The following is a 19,485-nucleotide window of genomic DNA, read 5'->3' as shown; positions in this document are numbered from 1 at the left end:
TCCTCCTGGGCTGAAAGTAGTTTGATTCCTCTTCAAGATATTTGCAGAGCAGCTGTCTGGTCTTCTCTGCATTCTTTTGTGAAGCATTATAGGATTGATGTGCAGGCTAGAGAGGATGCAAGTTTTGGTGCGGCAGTTCTGACTTCTGGTTTTCGGGCTTCCCGCCCTTAGACTTTTTACTGCTTTGGTACTTCCCAAGCATCTTGACCGGTCTGGAGGGTCACTGAGGAAGGTGAAATTAGGCCTTACCTGCTACTTTTCTTTAGACCATCCAGACCGGTCAAGAACCCACCGGGTATGTTTTAGCCTAGTGTGGTCTGCAGACTGGTTTTGGTTTTGTGCCTCAGGGTTGCTATTGCTGGAAGGTCTTTAGTTCTGGACTTCTCATTTTCTGAAGTTCAGTAGTGGTAGCCTCTGCGTTGTCAGGTGCGGACCGCAGCGCTTTGGCGTTCGGTCGACAGAAGCACCTTCGTGTCTGATTTGAGTTCTGAGTACAGGGTTCCATGTATTCGTTTTATGTGTTTGATTGTTCTTTTCTGCTTTGTTACTGATTTACTGGCTGCTTGGGGGTTGGCAGGTGGCTTATACATTGTTACAGTTTTAGTGTTCTCAGTCTCCCTCTGCTGGTAGGAGTGCATAACCCAAGCGCCTTGACCGGTCTGGAGGGTCTAGAGGAAAGAAAATTAGCAGGTAAGGCCTAATTTCACCATCTTATTCATTTTATGTGCACAGTTCCTTGGCTGCCAGTTTTATATCTCTTTCGTCTTGGTGACTCTCTGCATTCCTGTCTTCACCAACATGAGCAAACAGCCTTTCAGTACCAAGACACTGGTACTGTCCATCTTTCATGTCATCCTGCCTGGTAAGAATCTGTTATGATAATCCCTTTGGATATTCAAAACTTTATATGTAGGATTCCTCTGGTAACTCTGGAACAAAGTGATTTTCAGGAGATGTATAGCATTTCAGTTTGGATAATAAGTAGGGGATTATCACATGAGATGGGCTTTGCAGACCCTGCCTTGTGTAGGGATGTGCAGCTCTGATTTTCTTGGGAAACTCAAAGGCAAATCTATTATCAGTCTTTCCTCTATGATCTGGAACCATTAAGTAAATAGCAAGAAGTATTATGTTTGCTCATTACTACAGAGGTTCTCCTGAATTACAGCTTTCTTCCATCTTAAATCTCCACCAAGAAAATCAGAAGGAAGTTGCAAGGATAGTCAGTGTTTCCAAGGGATACTTTGCAAATATCATGAGCTCTGGGTATCCGAAAAGATTTTACATTTATAGCAGTAATGTTAGAGAATTATGAGAAGACCTTTTAATCAACAAGAATAAACAGCTATCAGGCCATGGGAAATGTTAACAAATTGCCGTTGGAATTATACTTAGCATAGAATTTGTTAACTTTCTAAAGGAAACTGAAGACTCACTTTTTCCCTGTTTAGGAGATTGTGTTGGGCATCATTACAGCCCTGGTAATAAGACCAGTGCTTTTTTTTATAGAAAAAAGGTGCCGGTACTCATTGTGGGTGGAGTCACCACATATGACTCCACCCCTATTATAGCCACACCCACATTTGCCACACCCCTTATACCAGCCATAGCGCATATAAACAGACATCATTGAAAATATTATACTAGTATAGGAGAAAAAATGTGATTTTTTTTTTCATTATAATTTCTGTAAGCTGTTACAGCTCCAGTATACCCAGTGCAAAATAAGACAGCAGATGTAAATTCTCAAGTTGGACATATTCCAGACACTAAAATGAAAATAAAATTATTTTTTTCTACCTTTGTTGTCTGGTGACTTTGTTTTTCTGATCATGCTGGCTCAGTATCTGATTCTGCTGCTATCTGTCCTCTTAACTCTGTTTCCAGGGCTTCCTTTCCATTTATTTCTTTACTTTCCTCCTTTCTTCTTCATTTCTTGCCCTACATCCTTAAGTAAAAGCTGGCTCCTCCGCAGGCTTGACTGTCCAGTGGATCCAGCTTCAGCCTATTTTCTACATCCATGTGCAGTTTTTCTCCTCTCTTCCTTTTCCCTCATCTCATCTCCTTCCTCACTCTTCCCTCGCCTCCATCCATGTCCAGAATTTCTTCTCTCTCCCTTCCCTCTCCTCCATCCATGTCCAGCATTTCTTCTCTCTCCCTTCCCTTTCCTCCATCTATGTCTAGCAGCCCTCCTCTCCCCTGCCCTCCATCCACCCATGTCCAGCAACCCCCCTGTCCCCCCTGCCATCCACCCTTCCATCCACCCATGTCCAGTGATTCTTCCCCCTGCCATCCACCCATGTCCCGCGACCCCCTGCCATCCAGCCATGTCCAGCAACCCCCTGTCCCCCCTGCCATCCACCCATGTCCAGCAACCCCCTATCCCCCCTGCCATCCACCCATGTCCAATGACCCCCCTGTCCCTCCTGCCATCCACCCATGTACAGCAATTCTCTCTTCCCCTGCATCCACCCATGTCCAGCGACCCTCCTGTCCCCCTGCCCTCCCCTGCCCTCCACCTATGTCCAGCGACCCTCCTGTCCCCCCTGCCGTCCCCTGCCATCCACCCATGTCCAGCGACCCCCCCATCCCCCCTGCCATCTACCCATGTCCAGCGACCCTCCTGTCCCCCCTGCCATCCACCCATGTCCAGCGACCCTCCTGTCCCCACTGCCATCCACCCATGTCTAGCAACCCCCCTGTCCCCCCCTGCCCTCCACGATTCCACCCGCTACAACTCCAAGAGTAAACAGAGGCAGTGAAATCAACGCTGGAACCGCAGCTAACTAAGCTATTGGACCAGCTTGCAGGAGTGGAAACGCTTCTGGGGGAGACGACTCGGCAGACAGGTGAACTTGAGGTACGGGTGTCGAAAATAGAAGACTCCGAAGCCAGCAGTGTGGTGCTGATAAAAGATCTTCAACGTGAATTAAAATCACAAGCACAGCACATAGATGACCTAGAAAATAGGTCTAGGAGATCCAACCTACGACTCATAGGCATCCCAGAATCGGTTCCTGATCGCTCCCTGCCCCTGCAACTAGAGCACTGGCTGAGGGCTGAATTTGCGCTTTCAGACAGCATGGGACCATTATGTTTGGAGCGAGCCCTCAGATTGGGAAGGAGGCTCAACACGGGTAACCGACCACGAGCAGTGATTATAAAAGTACACAACTTTATTCACAAAGAAGAAATCTTGAGAGGCGCTCGCTTATGCTAATATATCCTGCACAACTAAAAGGCAATCTTTAGGATCGTGGAAGGTCTTCAAATCGCCAGCAGAAGCACAAGAACTGCTACAAGGCGAGTCTCAATCTGCCTGATGTATTTCCTGTTTGCGTGAAGGTGGAGCCATGATGTGAAGGGAAGGCCTGGAACCAAGCTAAGCCTGCTGCCTTCGCTTCAAGCCTTCAACGCCAACGCGCCTCGAGGGAAAATAAAATTTTTAAAGGTAGGGGTGCGGCGTAAGAAGGAAACGGCTATTGGGGACTCACAGAGCTGCAGAGGGCATACGGATAATGGACAACCGGGGGAGTGGGGGGGGGGGCCTGGAAGAAGGCAGATAGAGGGGAGGAGGGCAGGGGGGAGACGAGGGTTGCTGGATATGGGTGGATCATGGAGGGGATGGCAGGGGGAGAGGAGGCTGCTGGATATGGGTGGGTGGATGGAGGGCAGGGGAGAGGAGGGTTGCTGGACATGGGTGGGTGGATGGAGGGCAGGGGAGAGGAGGGTTGCTGGACATGGGTGAGTGGATGGAGGACAGGGGAGAGGATGATTGCTGGACATGGGTGGGTGGATGGAGGGCAGGGGAGAGCAGGGATGCTGGACATGGGTGGATGGATGGAGGGGAGAGGAGGGTTGCTGGACGTGGGTGGATGGAGGGCAGGGGAGAGCAGGGCTGCTGGACATGGGTGGGTGGATGGAGGGGAGAGGAGGGTTGCTGGACATGGGTGAGTGGATGGAGGGCAGGGGAGAGCAGGGCTGCTGGACGGGTGGATGGATGGAGGGCAGGGGAGAGGAGGGTTGCTGGACATGGGTGGGTGGATGGAGGGCAGGGGAGAGCAGGGCTGCTGGACATGGGTGGGTGGATGGAGGGCAGGGGAGAGGAGGGTTGCTGGACATGGGTGGAGGAGAGGGAAGGGAGAGAGAAGAAATGCTGGACATGGATGGAGGGGAGGGAAGAGTGAGGAAGGAGATGAGAAGAGGGAAAAGGAAGAGAGGAGAATAACTGCACATGGATGGAGAAAATAGGCAGAAGCTGAGGACCAGAAATGAAGAAGAAAGGAGGAAAGAAATAAGTGGAAAGGAAGCCCTGGAAATGGAGATAAGAGGACAGATAGCAGCAGAATCGGATACTGGGCCAGCATGATCAGAAAAACAGTCAACAGACAACAAAGGTAGAAAAAAACTCATTTTATTTTCATTATAGTGTTTGGAATATGTTCACTTTGAGAATCAGGTGCTCAACATTAAAAGTTTATATTTATTTACTTATTTATGGCATTTTATCCCACATTAAACATGAATTAGATTGGAACCTGGGATCATTTAATATTTTTTTCCTGGAGAGAGTAATGCATTGCCCCCCCCCCCCCCCCCCGGCTATAGCCAGCTCTGCAATTTTGGGGGGGGCGCAGAAGTGGACGGGGGGGCGCAGAGGTGGATGGGGGGGCACAGAGGTTGGCAGGGGGCGCAGTGGTGGACGGGGGGGGGGGGGTGCCCCCAGTATTGTGTGTCGAGGAGGACAGATGCTTATACTTCTTGGGCTTCCACTGATGCACAGCATCTCAGTCCTTCAGTAGCAAGGATGACGTTGAACCCGTATGTGTCCTCGGTGTCAGGTCCAATGCTGACCAGTTCCGGGGTCTACTCTTAGTGCACATTGGGCACTAAATGTCACGAGACATGGAGACCTTCTCGATGCTGCTGCACTCCTAGTGGATGCTGAAATCTTGGTAGCCATCAAGGTCAATGCTTCCGGTGCCGATGTATCCTTCGAGGAGCCAAAAATCTTTTCCTGTTGAATCTGCTGCACCCTCTGTGTTCTCAACTGATTTGCAGAGAGAACAATAGTTAGGTTCACAGTCAGGCCCAAGGCACTCATTCAGGGCTGTGCCTAGGGTCTCTGGTGCCCCCTGCAGACTATCAGTTGGTGCCCCCCCCCCCCCCCCCCCCGTGTGGCATCTCCTTTCTCTCTTCTCCCACCCTGCCCCCTTTTTCAGCCCATTACGGAGGAGATCTGATGTGTGCCTGCTTAAGAGCATAAGAAATTCCATACTGGGATAGAACAAAAGTCCACCGAGCCCAGTATCCTGTTTCCAACAGTTGCCAGTCCAGATCACAAGTACTTACAACTACTACTAGATGGAATGGGGAAAGGATAGCAACTAAAAATATGAGAATTCTGGGTATGTTAAAAAGGCAGCACCTGGTACCACAGTTTTACACCATTAACAGCAGTGAAAAGGGCTGAGATATGTTTCAGTTGGACTTGTATTTAAAATATTTTTTTTACCTGCTCTATCCAGAATTCTAGGCAGGGTACAAAGAAACATACTTATAACTTACAGGTTATTTTACTTGGGGTCCCTTTTACTAAAGCTGGAGACACCCCAGGTTTTCAGGCACTGAGTATAACCCAGCACCCACATAGCTTCTAAGTACTGGCCTCTGTGGCAATGAATGTTCTCCCCTCCTTTGCAGACCCTGTCTCCCTTGTAACAATACAAGCCCCTCTCCAACATGTCCTGCCCCCCCCCCCCCCCCCATCTTCTGGTCTCCCTCCTGGAATTCCCCCAACCATATAAATCCATCTAACAGCATGACCCTACCCCTTCCTGACACCCCCCCCCACCACCACCACCACCACCATCCACACACAAACACAATGGGAAACCCCTCACATCCTAGTAGCCCCCCCCCCCCTTTACTTTAATGGTGGATAACTGGTGCAAAATTCAGCACTATAAATTGCTAGATGCTTTAAGTGTGGACTATAGCCATAGAAAAGTGTGACCCAAACCACAATTAGATTAGATCTGAGTGCCAGAGCATTGCATCTGTCTCTGTGCCATATTCATATGCACTGCTAGACTTCTTCCTACTCAGGCAGCAACTGGAAGCCCAAGCAGAAAGCAAACCTCTAGTTCCTCTTCAAACTTCCATCTTACCTCCAGGTAAGCTGTGGAATAAGCGGCTCTCCTCTACTCCACCACGGCAACACTCACCCAATCTTCCTGCGGTCCAATACTCGATGGCGTGCAACAAGAGCTGGCAGTGGGTGGTGCCAAAGTCAGAGACGAGCGCTGCGCGCGGGAAGGCAGCAGCACATGCGCATAGGCGCCGACGCGCCAACGCGGTAGTAAGGTTTTTTGTTTTTTTTTTAATAAGTACTCGACTGGCAGCGTGCGGCCGGCGTGGTGCCCTTGAAGGCAGGCGCCCTCCTGCTGTGCTTACCCCGCTTACCAGGTTTGCACGACCCTGCACTCATTGCACCAGTTGTGCGAGTCTGTCACATAAATCACCCAATTACATTCGGCACACCTTTTGAAGCCACTGGAGGTTTTCTTGGATATCAAGAAAAGAATCGTGACCAAATTAATTTCCTCATTTTTGAACCAGAAAAAAGGGCAGTGTTCAAATTGAGGTTGGGGCTCCGGCCTAAATGGGCCTAGAAATATGCAAAAAATAAAGGAAACTTTAAGACCCCCCCCCCCCAAAAAAAAAAAAAAAAAGAAAAAGAAATTAAAGGGAAACTGAAGAAAAAGGGGAATTTAATTTAAGGAAAAATTATCTAAATGGACTGGAAAAAAAAACAGCAAGGTAAGGCACTATTAGAAAGCATGACATGCACTGTTAGGAGGTCATAATGATGCCTCCTCCCTGCTCCATGGAAAAACGAAGACTGAAGGGCCTGCATTGGGTGGGAAGGCACCAGCACATGCACAGAGGGATCCTACTAGGATATGTCTCCAAGTGCTGCCTGGGAGGGAAAGGTTAGGACAGCTGTTATAGTTGGTGATTCGATCATTAGGCATATAGATAGCTGGGTGGCTGGTGGATGTGAGGATCGCCTGGTGACTTGCCTGCCCAGTGTGAAGGTGGCAGACCTCACGTGTCACCTAGATAGGATTTTAGATAGTGCTGGGGAGGAGTCAGCTGTCTTGGTACATGTGGGTACCAATGACATAGGAGAACAGAAAGTGGGAGAGCGACCAAGGATATCAGAGACTGGAGGATGTTCTTAAAATGAAAGTTTATTGAGAGTCTTCGAAACTCTCAATAAACTTTCATTTTAAGAACATCCTCCAGTCTCTGATATCCTTGGTCGCTCTCCCACTTTCTGTTCTCTGTTGTCTTTACCGTGGGGCGTTTGAGTTCTCCGCTTGCCAGCGGATTTTCTCTCACAATTACCAATGCAGGGCCGTGCCGATGCGGTAAGCGAGGTAAGCGCCGCAGGGGGGCGCCCACCTCTGGAGGGCGCCACCGCGGTGCTTACCCTCGCCCCGCGCCACCGAGGACTTTAAATTACCTCGGTCGCAGGCTGCAGCAGCGTCGGTGAAAGCGCTGCCGACGTCTCCCTTCCCTTGCACTCATTGGTTCCCTCAGTGTCCCGCCTTCTTCTGACGTCAGAAGAAGGCGGACACTGAGGGAACCAAGAGCGTGGTGGGGGCGGTCCGCCCCGGGTGTCAGCGGGTGGGAGGTGCTCCGCTCCCGCTGCTCCCACCCTACCTTCTTTTAAAAAAGAAATCAGTAAAGCGGCGTGGCAGGCAGCGCAGCTTCGCGTCTGCCCTGCTTGTAAAACAAGTAGATCTCCTCGTCGGGCCTTCGCTCACTGGGTCCCGCCCTCCTCTGAGGTAACTTCCTATTTCCTCGAGGGCGGGACCCAGTGAGCGAAGGCCCGACGAGGAGATCTACTTGTTTTACAAGCAGGGCAGACGCGAAGCTGCGCTGCCTGCCACGCCGCTTTACTGATTTATTTTTTAAAAGAAGGTAGGGTGGGAGCAGCGGGAGCGGAGCACCCCCCCCCCCACCCGCTGTCATCTCGACAGAGCTGGTAGTCGGGTCGGATCAGGGGTGCCCAGATGGCAGATGGGGATGGGGATGGGGATGGGAAGGGGAGCCCAGATGACAGAAGGGGATGGGGGCCCAGATGACAGAAGGGGATGGGGAGGGGAGGGGAGGGGAGCCCAGATGACAGAAGGGGATGGGGAGCCCAGATGACAAATGGGGAGGGGTGCCCAGATGACAGAAGGGGATGGGGGCCCAGATGACAGAAGGGGATGGGGAGGGGAGGGGAGCCCAGATGACAGAAGGGGATGGGGAGGGGTGCCCAGATGACAGAAGGGGATGGGGGCCCAGATGACAGAAGGGGATGGGGAGGGGAGGGGAGGGGAGGGGAGCCCAGATGACAGAAGGGGATGGGGAGCCCAGATGACAGAAGGGGATGGGGAGGGGATGGGGAGGGGAGCCCAGATGACAGAAGGGGATGGGGAGCCCAGATGACAGATGGGGAGGGGTGCCCAAATAACAGAAGGGGATGGGGTGCCCAGATGACAGAAGGGGATGGGAGCCCAGATGGCAGAAGGGGATGGGGTGGGATAGGGTGGGGTGCCCAGATGACAGAAGGGGATGGGGTGGGGAGCCCAGATGGGAGAAGGGGATGGGGAGGGGAGCCCAGATGGGGTCTGGGGCTGAAAGGGGAGGCCCTAATGCAAGGCATGTGGATGAAGGGAGCTGGAACTGGGGGCTGAAAAGGAGGGTAGGTGGGATAAGGGGGCTAGTACTGGGACTGGGGGCTGAAAAGGGACAAGAGCTGAAACTGTGGGGACTGGGGGCTGAAAAGAAGACAGGGAGAAGTGGCTGGGGCTGAAGCTCGGGACTAGTGAGAGAAAAGGGCTGCGTTTGAAACTGAGGGCTGAAAAGGGGACAGGGAGAAGTGGCTGGGGGCCGAAGCTCAAGACTGGTGGGAGAAAAGGGCTAGGGCTGAAACTGGGGACTGGTGGGATAGTGGGGCTGGAACTGGGGGCTGAAAAAAAGGGGCAGAGAGAGGGGACATATCCTAGATGGAAGGGGGAGTGAGAGGGACCTTGATGGATGGGAGAGGGAGGGCAAATGGTGGATTGAGCGGACAGAGAGAAAGGGCAGACAGTGGATGGAAGCGATAGAAAGGGCAGACAGTGAATGGAAGGGGGAGAGAGAGGGCAGACAGGGGCAGATGGTGGATGGAAGGGGCAGAGATAGAGGGCAGATGTAGATGGAAGGAGCAGGGAGAGAGGGCAGACATTGGATGAAGGGGACAGCAGAGAGGGCAGACACTGGATGGCAGAGAGAGAACAAAGACAGATGCTGGATGGAAGGAAGGAAGACAGTGAAAAGAAGATGAGGAAAGCAGAAACCAGAGACAACAAACTGTAAATAAAATATTTACTTTTATTTTTTTGCTTTAGGATACAGTAGTATTGTAGCTGTGTTAATAAATGTTTATAATAGGTAATCTTTTTATTGGACTAATTTTAATACATTTTGACTAACTTTCGGAGAACAAAACCCCCTTCCCCAGGTCAGGATAGGATACTGTAACAGCACTATACTGTATTGACCTGAGGAAGGATGTTTTGGCCTCTGAAAGCTAAATGTATTAGTCCAATAAAATGGTATTATTTTATTTTCTATATTTGTTTTATTTCTATTTGTTAATTTGTAAAGTGGTGATTGGTTCTTGTTAGTTTTTTTCAAATTTACATCTGCAGTCTTTATATTTTGCACAGTACTAGGGGACATTTTCTGTTTCTGTGGTGTTGCATTGTATGCAGAGTCTGGCATCTTGGGGGTTCAGTTTAATTTTTGTCTAAATAGCGTTTGGAATATGTCCACTTTGAGAATTTACATCTGCTATCTTATTTTGCAATGTATAGCAATTTGTTTCTAAGAATATTGCTGACAATTCCTGTCAGTGTGGCAAGTGGTGAGCGATCATTTTCACCGGGGGGGGGGGGGGGGGGCGCCAACTGATAGTCTGCAGGGGGGCGCCAGAGACCCTAGGCACGGCCCTGTACCAATGACATAGGAAAATGTGTGAGAGAGGTTCTGGAAGCCACATTTAGGCTCTTAGGTAGAAAGCTGAAATCCAGATCTTCTAGGGTAGCATTTTCTGAAATGCTACCTGTTCCATGCACAGGGCCCAAGAGACAGGCAGAGCTCCGGAGTCTCAACGCGTGGATGGGCACCCCGACATAATAGACCATGACAAAAAAAACGACAAAAAAACCCAACAAAACAGAGTAAAACCAAAACAGACCATGACAAAAAAAAACCTCCCAAAAAACACCCAAGACAAAATAGACTGTACACAAAACAGGGCAGGGAAACCTCCTTAATCAAGCTGGATTATCTTGTCAAGCAGATTTATGATTCTCACTAGATACCAAGTGTGGATAGTGAAGTCAAGCCGTAGGCAGGTGCCAGGACTTTCAAGTGACAAGCCGTGGACTTTCTCAGTAAATCTTTTTCAACAGACCCTTTTGTCAGGAGTCTATTTTGTTGGGGACTTTTATGTTGGGAACTTATTTTGTTAGAACTTTTTTGTGTGGTTTCTTTTGTCTGTTTTTTTTTTACTGGTTTCTTTTGACAGGGTGCCGCGTGGATGAGACGATGGTGCAGGGAGGAGGGTTTTAGATTTGTTAGGAACTGGGCAACATTCTGGGGAAGGGGGAGCCTATTCCGAAAGGATGGGCTTCACCTTAACCAGGGTGGGACCAGGCTTCTGGCATCGGCATTTAAAAAGGAGATAGAGCAGCTTTTAAACTAGAAATGGGGGGAAAGCCGACAGTCGCTCAAAAGCGCATGGTTCGGGATAAGGTACCTTTCAAAGATATCACCAAAACAGGGAAGATAGGGTATCCTGATAGTGAGGTTGCAAAAGAGACCGTAGTAGATAAGCCTGCTTATAATCGAAAGAGAAAAACGCCTATATTGCGACCCAAATCGGGAGATGGGCGTATTTCTCCCGTGGGCGCCCAAATCAGTATAATCGAAAGCCGATTTTGGGTGTTTCCAACTGCAATCCGTCGCAGAAACGGGTAAAGTTGATGGGGGCGTGTTGGAGGCGTGGTGAAGGCGGAACTGGGGCGTGGTTATCGGCTGAGGAGAGATGGGCGTCTTTAGCTGATAATCAAAAAAAAAAAGGCGTTTTTACCACGGTTTTGGGTCACTTTTTTTGGACCCTTTTTTTTCATGAACAGGTCCCAAAAAAGTGCCCCAACTGACCAGATGACCACTGGAGGGAATCGGGGATGACCTCCCCGGACTCCCCCAGTGGTCACTAACCCCCTCCCACCAAAAAGACCCCACTTTAAAAACTTTTTTTCCAGCCTGTATGCCAGCCTCAAATGCCGTACCCAACTCCATGACAGCAGAATATGTTCTATCCTCTGACAGCTTTTCCCTGGTTCTGATGTGGCTCTTGGGTGAGTGTGACACCTTTTCTGTTATGTGCACTGCAGAGTCACATCAGCAATGCATTGTCGTGGGTGTAGGGTATTGGGCTCCGTGATTCCACTAGCTTGTGGCAAATGCTCACGATGTTGGTAGTTGGTAGGCTCTACTCCCATGGTGCTTTTCCCCCTGCTTACTGGGTCAGAGTGTGCCCTCTTTTGTTTCTGGTAGTCCATGAGGTAGTGGCCATTTTTGTAAGCCAGTTTTAGATCCCTTTCACGTGTTAGCCACGTTACAGAATTTAGTTCTTACCTTGAATGTGGCTGAAAGAGGGCATTGTACAGCATTCTGCCAGCTCGGACCTACTGCTCATCTCAGTACCAGGGAGACTAGTTGCTAGTGGGACACAACCTCTGATCTGCAGTTAACTGTGAGTAAGCGTGCTTATTCCAATAAAGGACGTTTTCGGAGAGATTAGTCTTCAGGTGTCAACTGGTGTGCCAATGTTATATAGCAGCAACAAGTCCTAGAGGCCTGCGTGTATGCAGGTCCCTGGAGCACTTTTAGTGGGTACCGCAGTGCACTTCAGCCAGGTGGACCCAGGCCCATCCCCCCTACCTGTAACACTTGTGCTGGTAAATGGGAGGCCTCCAAAACCCACTGTACCCACATATAGGTGCCCCCTTCACCCCTAAGACCTATGGTAGTGTTGTACATTTGTGGGTAGTGGGTTTTGGGGGAGGGGGGTTGGGTGCTCAGCACCCGTGGTAAGGGAGCTATGCATGTGGGAGCGTTGTCTGAAGTCCACCGCACTGACCTCTAGGGTGCCCAGTTGGTGTCCTGGCATGTCAGGGGGGTGAGTGTACTACGAATCGTGGCCCCTCCCACGACCAAATGGCTCGGATTAGGACGTTTTTGAGCTGGGCGTTTTTAGTTTCCATTATCGCTAAAAAAAACAAACGCCCAGCTGAAAAACGTCCATTTTTTTGAAAATACGGTCTGTCCCGCCTCTTCACTTACCTGTTTTCGGACATAGACGGCCATGGAGATAGGCTTTCGAGTTCGATTATGCCCCTCAAGGTGTCCTTAAATAAAAATAAAAATCAGACAAAAGATTGCAAATTAATACTGTCAAGTACTGAGCATGATGTAAATAAGAGCAACAAAAATAGTTTGAAATGTCTATAAGCGAATGCCAGGAGCCTAAGAAATAAGATGGGAGAGTTAGAATATATTGCACTAAATGAAAAATTAGATATAATAGGCATCTCTGAGACCAGGTGGAAGGAGGATAACCAGTGGGACACTGTCATACTGGGGTACAAATTATATCGTAGTGATAGGGTGGATTGAATTGGTGGAGGGGTAGCATCAGTGGCGTAGCCACAGGTGGGCTTGGGTGGGCCGGGGCCCACCGATTTATGGCTCAGGCCCACCCAACAGTAGCACATGTTTAGTGGTAACTGATGGGAATCCCAAGCTCCGCCAGCTGAAAATTTCCCCCTGATGGTAACGAAAACGCTACTTTCCACAACACAGGCACCTGCGCATGCTCAGTTTTCAGTGCATTCCTGCTGCCAAGGTGGAAAGAAGCGTTTTCCCACCAGCTGAGTTTTTTTTTTTTTGGGGGGGGGGGGTGGGCAGAAAACACTTGGTGCCTACTCAATTCTTGCCTAGGCCCGCCCAAAATCTGTTGTCTGGCTACGCCCCTGGGTAGCATTGTATATTAACGAGAGCCTTGAATCAAATAGATTGAAAATTCTGCAGGAAACAAAACATGTCTTGGAATCACTGTGAATTGAAATTCCATGTGTAAAGGGGGAAAGGATAATGATAGGAGTGTACTACCGTCCCCCTGGTCAGGATGAACAGACGGATGCAGAAATGTTAAAGGAAATTAGGGACGCAAACAAACTGGGCAACACAATAATAATGGGTGATTTCAATTATCCCGATATTGACTGGGTAAATGTAACATCAGGGTACGTTAGGGAGGTAAAATTCCTTGATGAAATCAAGGACAGCTTTATGGAGCAGCTGGTACAGGAGCTAACGGGAGAAGGAAAAATTCTAGACCTAGTCCTTAGTGGAGCGCATGATCTGGTGTGGGAGATAATGGTGCTGGGGCCGCTTGTTAACAGTGATCATAATATGATCGGATTTGATATTAGCTTTGAAGTAAGTATACATAGGAAATCGAATACATTAGCATTTAACTTTAAAAAAGGAGACTATAATAAAATGAGAAGAACGGTGAAAAGAAAACTTAGAGGAGCGACTGTGAGGGTCAAAAATTTACATCAGGCGTGGGTGTTGTTCAAAAACACCATTCTGGAAGCCCAGACCAAATATATTCCTCGTATTAAAAAAGGAGGACGGAAGACCAAACGACAGCTGATGTGGTTAAATAGTGAGCTGAAGGAAGCTATTAGAGCTAAAAGAAAATCCTTCAGAAAATGGAAGAAGGAACTGACTGAAAATAATAAGAAACAGCATAAGGAATATCAAGTCAAATGCAAAGAGCTGATAAGGAAGGCAAAGAGGGACTTCGAAAAAAAGATTGTGTTGGAGGCAAAAACACATAGTAAAATTTTTTTTAGGTATATTAAAGGCAGGAAGCCGGCTTAAGAATTGGTTGGACCGCTAGATGACAGAAGAGTGAAAGGGGCGATCAGGGAAGACAAAGCCGTAGTGGAGAGATTAAATGAATTTGTTTGGAGAGGTCACATGACGCCATGGTGCAGGGCTGACGCTAGTGAGCGGAGCTCCGTGCACATTCACCCTATAATCAGCTAATTTGCCGACTCCATAAAGAAAAACGGTGCAGCTGAGATCGCATAGACCCGGGGAACTGACCGGCGATTGAAGGAAACATGATCGAACAAAGAATGGCGGCGAAAACGGTCAGGAGAGAGCGAGATAAAACGAAACTGGCTGATAACAAGATGGCCGACCATCGTGAGCTCGGAGAGCATAACGTGGGATCGGCCTGGCTGACAGAGATCACCGCAGATCGGACGGAAGAAGCTCATGAGCGGTTAGACAGCATGAGCCTAGAGCTGGATGAGGGCCTGCAGCGCATATCGGACCTGGAGGAGACCATAGAGGCACAGAAAGAGAACTCAGTGCAACTGAAACGACGCGTGCAGGATCTGGAAGCAAAGGTAGACGATTTAGAGAATCGTAGTAGGCGAAACAATTTGAGACTAGTTGGACTCCCCGAATCACTGCTGGATAAGGACATGCCTACCTTTTTGGAGGAATGGCTCCCACAGACACTACAACTAGCAGATAAACTACAACATTTCTGCGTGGAGCGGGCCCATAGAGTGGGGCCTGCGCGGCAGACAGCAGCTAGACCGAGAGTGGTAATATTCAAGAGTCTCAACTTTCGCCATAAACAGCATATTTTGGATGCGATTCGCAGTGGCAATTCTCTTACCTATCAGGGAAAGCAGATTTTATGCTTTCAGGATTATTCTCAGCAGGTACAGATATTACGGAAGTCCTTCGCGCCCTTGTGTACAGACTTGTTTCATAAGAAGATAAAGTTTGCACTCTTATATCCAGCTAAATTGCGTGTTACCATAAATGGAGTTACAAAAATTTTTGATAAGGTGGAAGCAGCTAAAGACTATATACAACAAAAGGGAACAGATCCAGCTAATTGAGGAAAGAGAGAAAGAACAATGGATCCTGTAGAGTGCTGATTGCGGACCCCGGTTCCCACGAAATGGTTTCGAGTTAAGTGTTTGGTTCAGCCTTGGATAAGAGAGACTCAGGATTGGAAGTTCAGGGGATCGAATAGATGAGGATTATTAAGTCTCATACAGAATATGCTGCAGGTATTGGATTTTGAATTCTGAAATTCACTATGTGAGAGTACTGGCAGCGAGGTTCCTGGCAAGATAATTGACTGCTTCCTGGAGGGCCCTCGAGTTGGAGAGCGGTCTCTGAGAATATGCAGACGGCAGTTTGTGAGGGGAGGATGACATCAACTGAACAAAATATCAGAGGATCTCTCCTGTCACCTATAAGTGAGACTATAAAGACTGAATTAGTGGATATGTTGTATATGGGTATAAGTAGACAATATGTTGGGGAATAGAACGGGAAGGGGTTGTTGAATAGTTTGTGTGGAAGGGTGAATGCAGGTGTTATACCGTGACTAGTCCTTGGAATGGGAAGGGAAGTTGGGGAAGGGGATGAGGGATCAGGGAGGGGGAGGGATGAGGAGGGGGGTGGGGAAGCATAGGGGAAGGGATACAGGCTACCAATTGAAATACATCAGTAAGAGAGTGAAAGTGAGAGAGAGGAAGGATGACGGGGTGTGGAAAAGAACAGTGGGGGTGATGCAGCTAGGACACCACTCCTGCTGGATATTAGTAGATGTACATCTGTTTAGCCAAGAGCGAGATGGGGTCACGTAATAGGACTTAAAGTATACTCCTGGAACGTGGGGGGCATATCGTCACCCATTAAAAGGAAGAAAATTCTCCATAGCCTTAAAAAGAAAAGTGCTGATATTGCGCTCCTCCAAGAAACACATCTAACAGCCCAGGAACATAAAAAGCTCCAAATGTGGTGGGTGGGGACTATGTTAGAATCCCCGGCAGTGGGGAAAAAAGCGGGAGTGGTGATCCTATTTCATAAATCCCTCACAGTCGAAGTTGACCAGATCCATATTGATGCAGATGGGAGATATATTATAGCACAGGTAAAGGTGAATGGCAGGTCTTATTTAATCTGCAATGTTTATGCCCCAAATGTGTACAATAAACAATTTTATCATAATTTCTTAAGCAAGGTACAAAAGTCCAACATTCAGCAGAAGATAATTGGGGGAGACTTCAATGTGGTGGCGGACCCGAGTATGGACAGATCACACACTAAATCGGGAGGGGCAGTAGGAGCTAATAAGGGTATATCTCTGCTATGTGGAGCACTGGGAATGGTAGATGCGTGGAGAGTGTTACATCCAACCACTAAAGACTATACTCACTACTCTAGAGCACACCATACACAATCAAGGATTGATTATCTATTGATAGATGAAGAGAGTTTCTCTGGTAATATCGAGGCAGATATTGACCCTACGATCATATCAGATCATGCGGCTATATATATAAAAATGAGGGATCAGAATCTACAGAGTAGACAGTTTAGATGGGCCTTCCCCATGGATTTGTATTATGATCAAGAATTCAGGACACATATTAGAGAGAAATGGAAAGAATATACTATGCATAACACACCACATGTACATACCCCGATATTATATTGGGAAGCAGGAAAGGCTGTCTTAAGGGGAGAGATAATAGCGTATACCGCTAGGAAGAAGAAACGGAGAGATCAAGCGATCATTAGAATGGGGAAACTACTAGTATGCCTCAGGAGGTCCTATGGACAACATTCCACAAGTCATACTAGGGAGCAACTGTTGGCCGCACAAGCTTCGCTTAATGAGCTATTGCATCAACGAGCAAGTAAATCAGCTGAATATTATAGATATCGCTTATTTCAGTATGGCAATAAACCAGGGAAAATGATGGCGGGGTTAGTGAGGAGAGCGAGGGGACAGAGAAGAGTGCTGGCAGTGCGGGCGTCATCAGGGGGTTTGGCACATACGGATGCAGGGATACAGGCGGTGTTCCAAGATTATTATGCCAGGCTGTATGCCAAGAATGACTCAGATGACTTAGATCCAGATATGTATCTTGAGAATGTTACACTGCCTAAGATATCAGAGCAACAGCGGCAGGAGCTCAACAAACCGATAGAAGTAGAAGAGGTCCATAGAGGAATCAGAGGTAGTGCAATGCATAAAGCAGCGGGTCCGGATGGATTCCGGGCTGAATTATATAAAATCTTAGTACAGGACATAGGTGACACATTAGTCAATGCATTTAATGATTCTGTGGCACTGGGGGAACTCCCGTCATCCTTGAGATTGGCAGATATAATGGTCTTTTTGAAACCTGAGAAGGATCCGACTTTACCAGATTCTTACAGACCAATATCACTCATCAGCTACGAGGCAAAGCTGCTGGCTAAGATCTTAGCTGTGAGATTGGCTGGGGTGCTGCCTGGGATAGTGGCCTCTCCTCAAGTTGGATTTATTCAAGGGAGACAGAGTGTGAAAAATATTAGGATGATATTAGCTACGATGGAGCGAGTCCGTAGGGAGGGAGGAGACTCGCTATTGATCAGTTTCGACGCCCAGAAGGAGTTCGATAGGGTTGAGTGGGAATTTCTTTTTGCAACGCTGCGGGCATATGGGTTTGAGGGGTACTTTACACAAGCAATATCTATATTATACAAAAACCCAGCGGCCAGAGTGCTGGTTAATGGCTCGTACTCTGAAAGCTTCCCAGTAAATCGGGGTACTAGGCAGGGCTGCCCTTTGTCTCCACTGCTCTTCGCCATAACATTGGACCCTTTAGTGCGTGACATATTGGGGAATCCCGAGATTGAAGGGATAAAATTGGGAACCCGAGAATTTAAAATCTCAGCCTTTGCGGATGATATCCTGGTTCATCTGGATAGACCAGAGAGATCGTTACCAGTACTGATGGAGGTACTTGCAGAATATGGTACATTCTCGGGGTTTAAATTGAATATGCAAAAATCTGAGGGATTGCCTATGACTGATAAAGTAAGAGAGCAGTGGAAGGGTGAGTTTCCATTGCGATGGTCGGCAAAGGAGTTTAGATATCTAGGCATTATGTTAACTGGGGACTTGAGTAGATTATATAGACGAAATGTAGATGAGCTCCTTCAGCATACGAGACATCAGTTGGCCAGATGGGAGGGATTGCCCTTGACGGTGAGCGGGAGAGTAGGTCTCTTCGCAATGGTACTTTTTCCTAGATGGCTCTATGTGCTAAGACAGTTGCCGATCCTTGTACAGACTAAAGATCTTAAGAAACTTAATGGAATGTTGTCCAGGTTTTGCTGGGGAGGGAAAAAGGCAAAACTCAAACTGGAATTTATGTATGGAAGAGGGGAGGAGGGAGGCTTAGGGATGCCTGATATAAGACAATATAACTGGGCCTGTTTGACGAGATACCTAGCAGATTGGATATTGGAAACAGAAGAGTATACGGATTGGAAGACTGAGTATGAAATATTCAGGCCCTACCATCCATATTATCTGTTACATCTTAAGGGTAATAACCTGCCTAAGAGTTGGGGGCAACATATTTTATTACACCCGATGCGTAGTATGTGGCAATATATATTAAAGCAATTGAATAAGAATCCACATTGTACCGATCAGCTCCCACTAGTGGGGAATGCAGATTTTGGCCCGGGGAATATGCAAAAGAGGATTGCTAACTGGGCACAGGAAGGGGTGACCCTGGTGGCGGATGTCGTGCAGGATCCGGGGAAGGTTATATCGAGAGAGGCTCTGGAGGGTATGGTGGGTGCAAAGAATGTGACATGGTATGAATATCATCAGCTACATAGCTACATTATGCAATTATTTAGAAGCAAGTGTGATAGAGGGATTTATGACTTATTGGTGAACTTATTTTTACCACAAGGTAGGGAACAGACTTCGGTATCCATACTTTATAAACAGTTAAGGATGATTGCTCCACCCCGAAGTTATGAGGTAGTGGCTCAGAAATGGTCTACTGACATGCGAGTGGAGATAAGAAGTGGGGACATAGTTAAATACCTGAAGGAGATAACACATAAAGTAACCAGTGCTCGGCATCGGGAGATACAATTTAGAATCATATTGAGAGCATATTTTTCCCCGGTGCAGGCCTATTATGCTGGAAGAATTCAGGAGCCAAACTGTAGTAAATGCAACTCTCAGAGAGCGTCTGTATTTCACATGCTATGGGAATGTCCAGTAATTAGGCAGTTTTGGGGTAAAATCATGGAATATTGTGAAATATTGCTAAAGAAGAAGATACGTCTGCCACCCAAGAATATGGTGCTGGGACTGGTTGGGAGTGGGCTAGTTATTCGGCAAGGGGAGCGACTATTAATATATAAGGCTTTAATCATTGGGAAACAATGTATATTGCAACTTTG

General features: G+C 47.9%; 1 protein-coding gene across 1 annotated transcript in view; it reads left to right on the top strand.

Annotated features, from left to right (window-relative positions):
* Positions 1 to 19,485, top strand: part of LOC115466732 (sterol O-acyltransferase 2-like) — a 347,349-nt gene that overhangs the window by 224,220 nt on the left and 103,644 nt on the right. The window contains exon 11 of the mRNA XM_030198190.1: positions 733 to 862. Coding sequence (XP_030054050.1) covers positions 733 to 862 — 130 coding nt within the window. The remainder of the gene's footprint in view (positions 1 to 732; positions 863 to 19,485) is intronic.

This window comes from Microcaecilia unicolor, chromosome 3 (genome assembly GCF_901765095.1).
Source record: "Microcaecilia unicolor chromosome 3, aMicUni1.1, whole genome shotgun sequence".
NCBI classification, from domain to species: domain Eukaryota; kingdom Metazoa; phylum Chordata; class Amphibia; order Gymnophiona; family Siphonopidae; genus Microcaecilia; species Microcaecilia unicolor.
The sequence above is the reverse complement of the archived record's forward strand: the minus strand, read 5'-3'. Positions and strand labels throughout refer to the sequence as shown.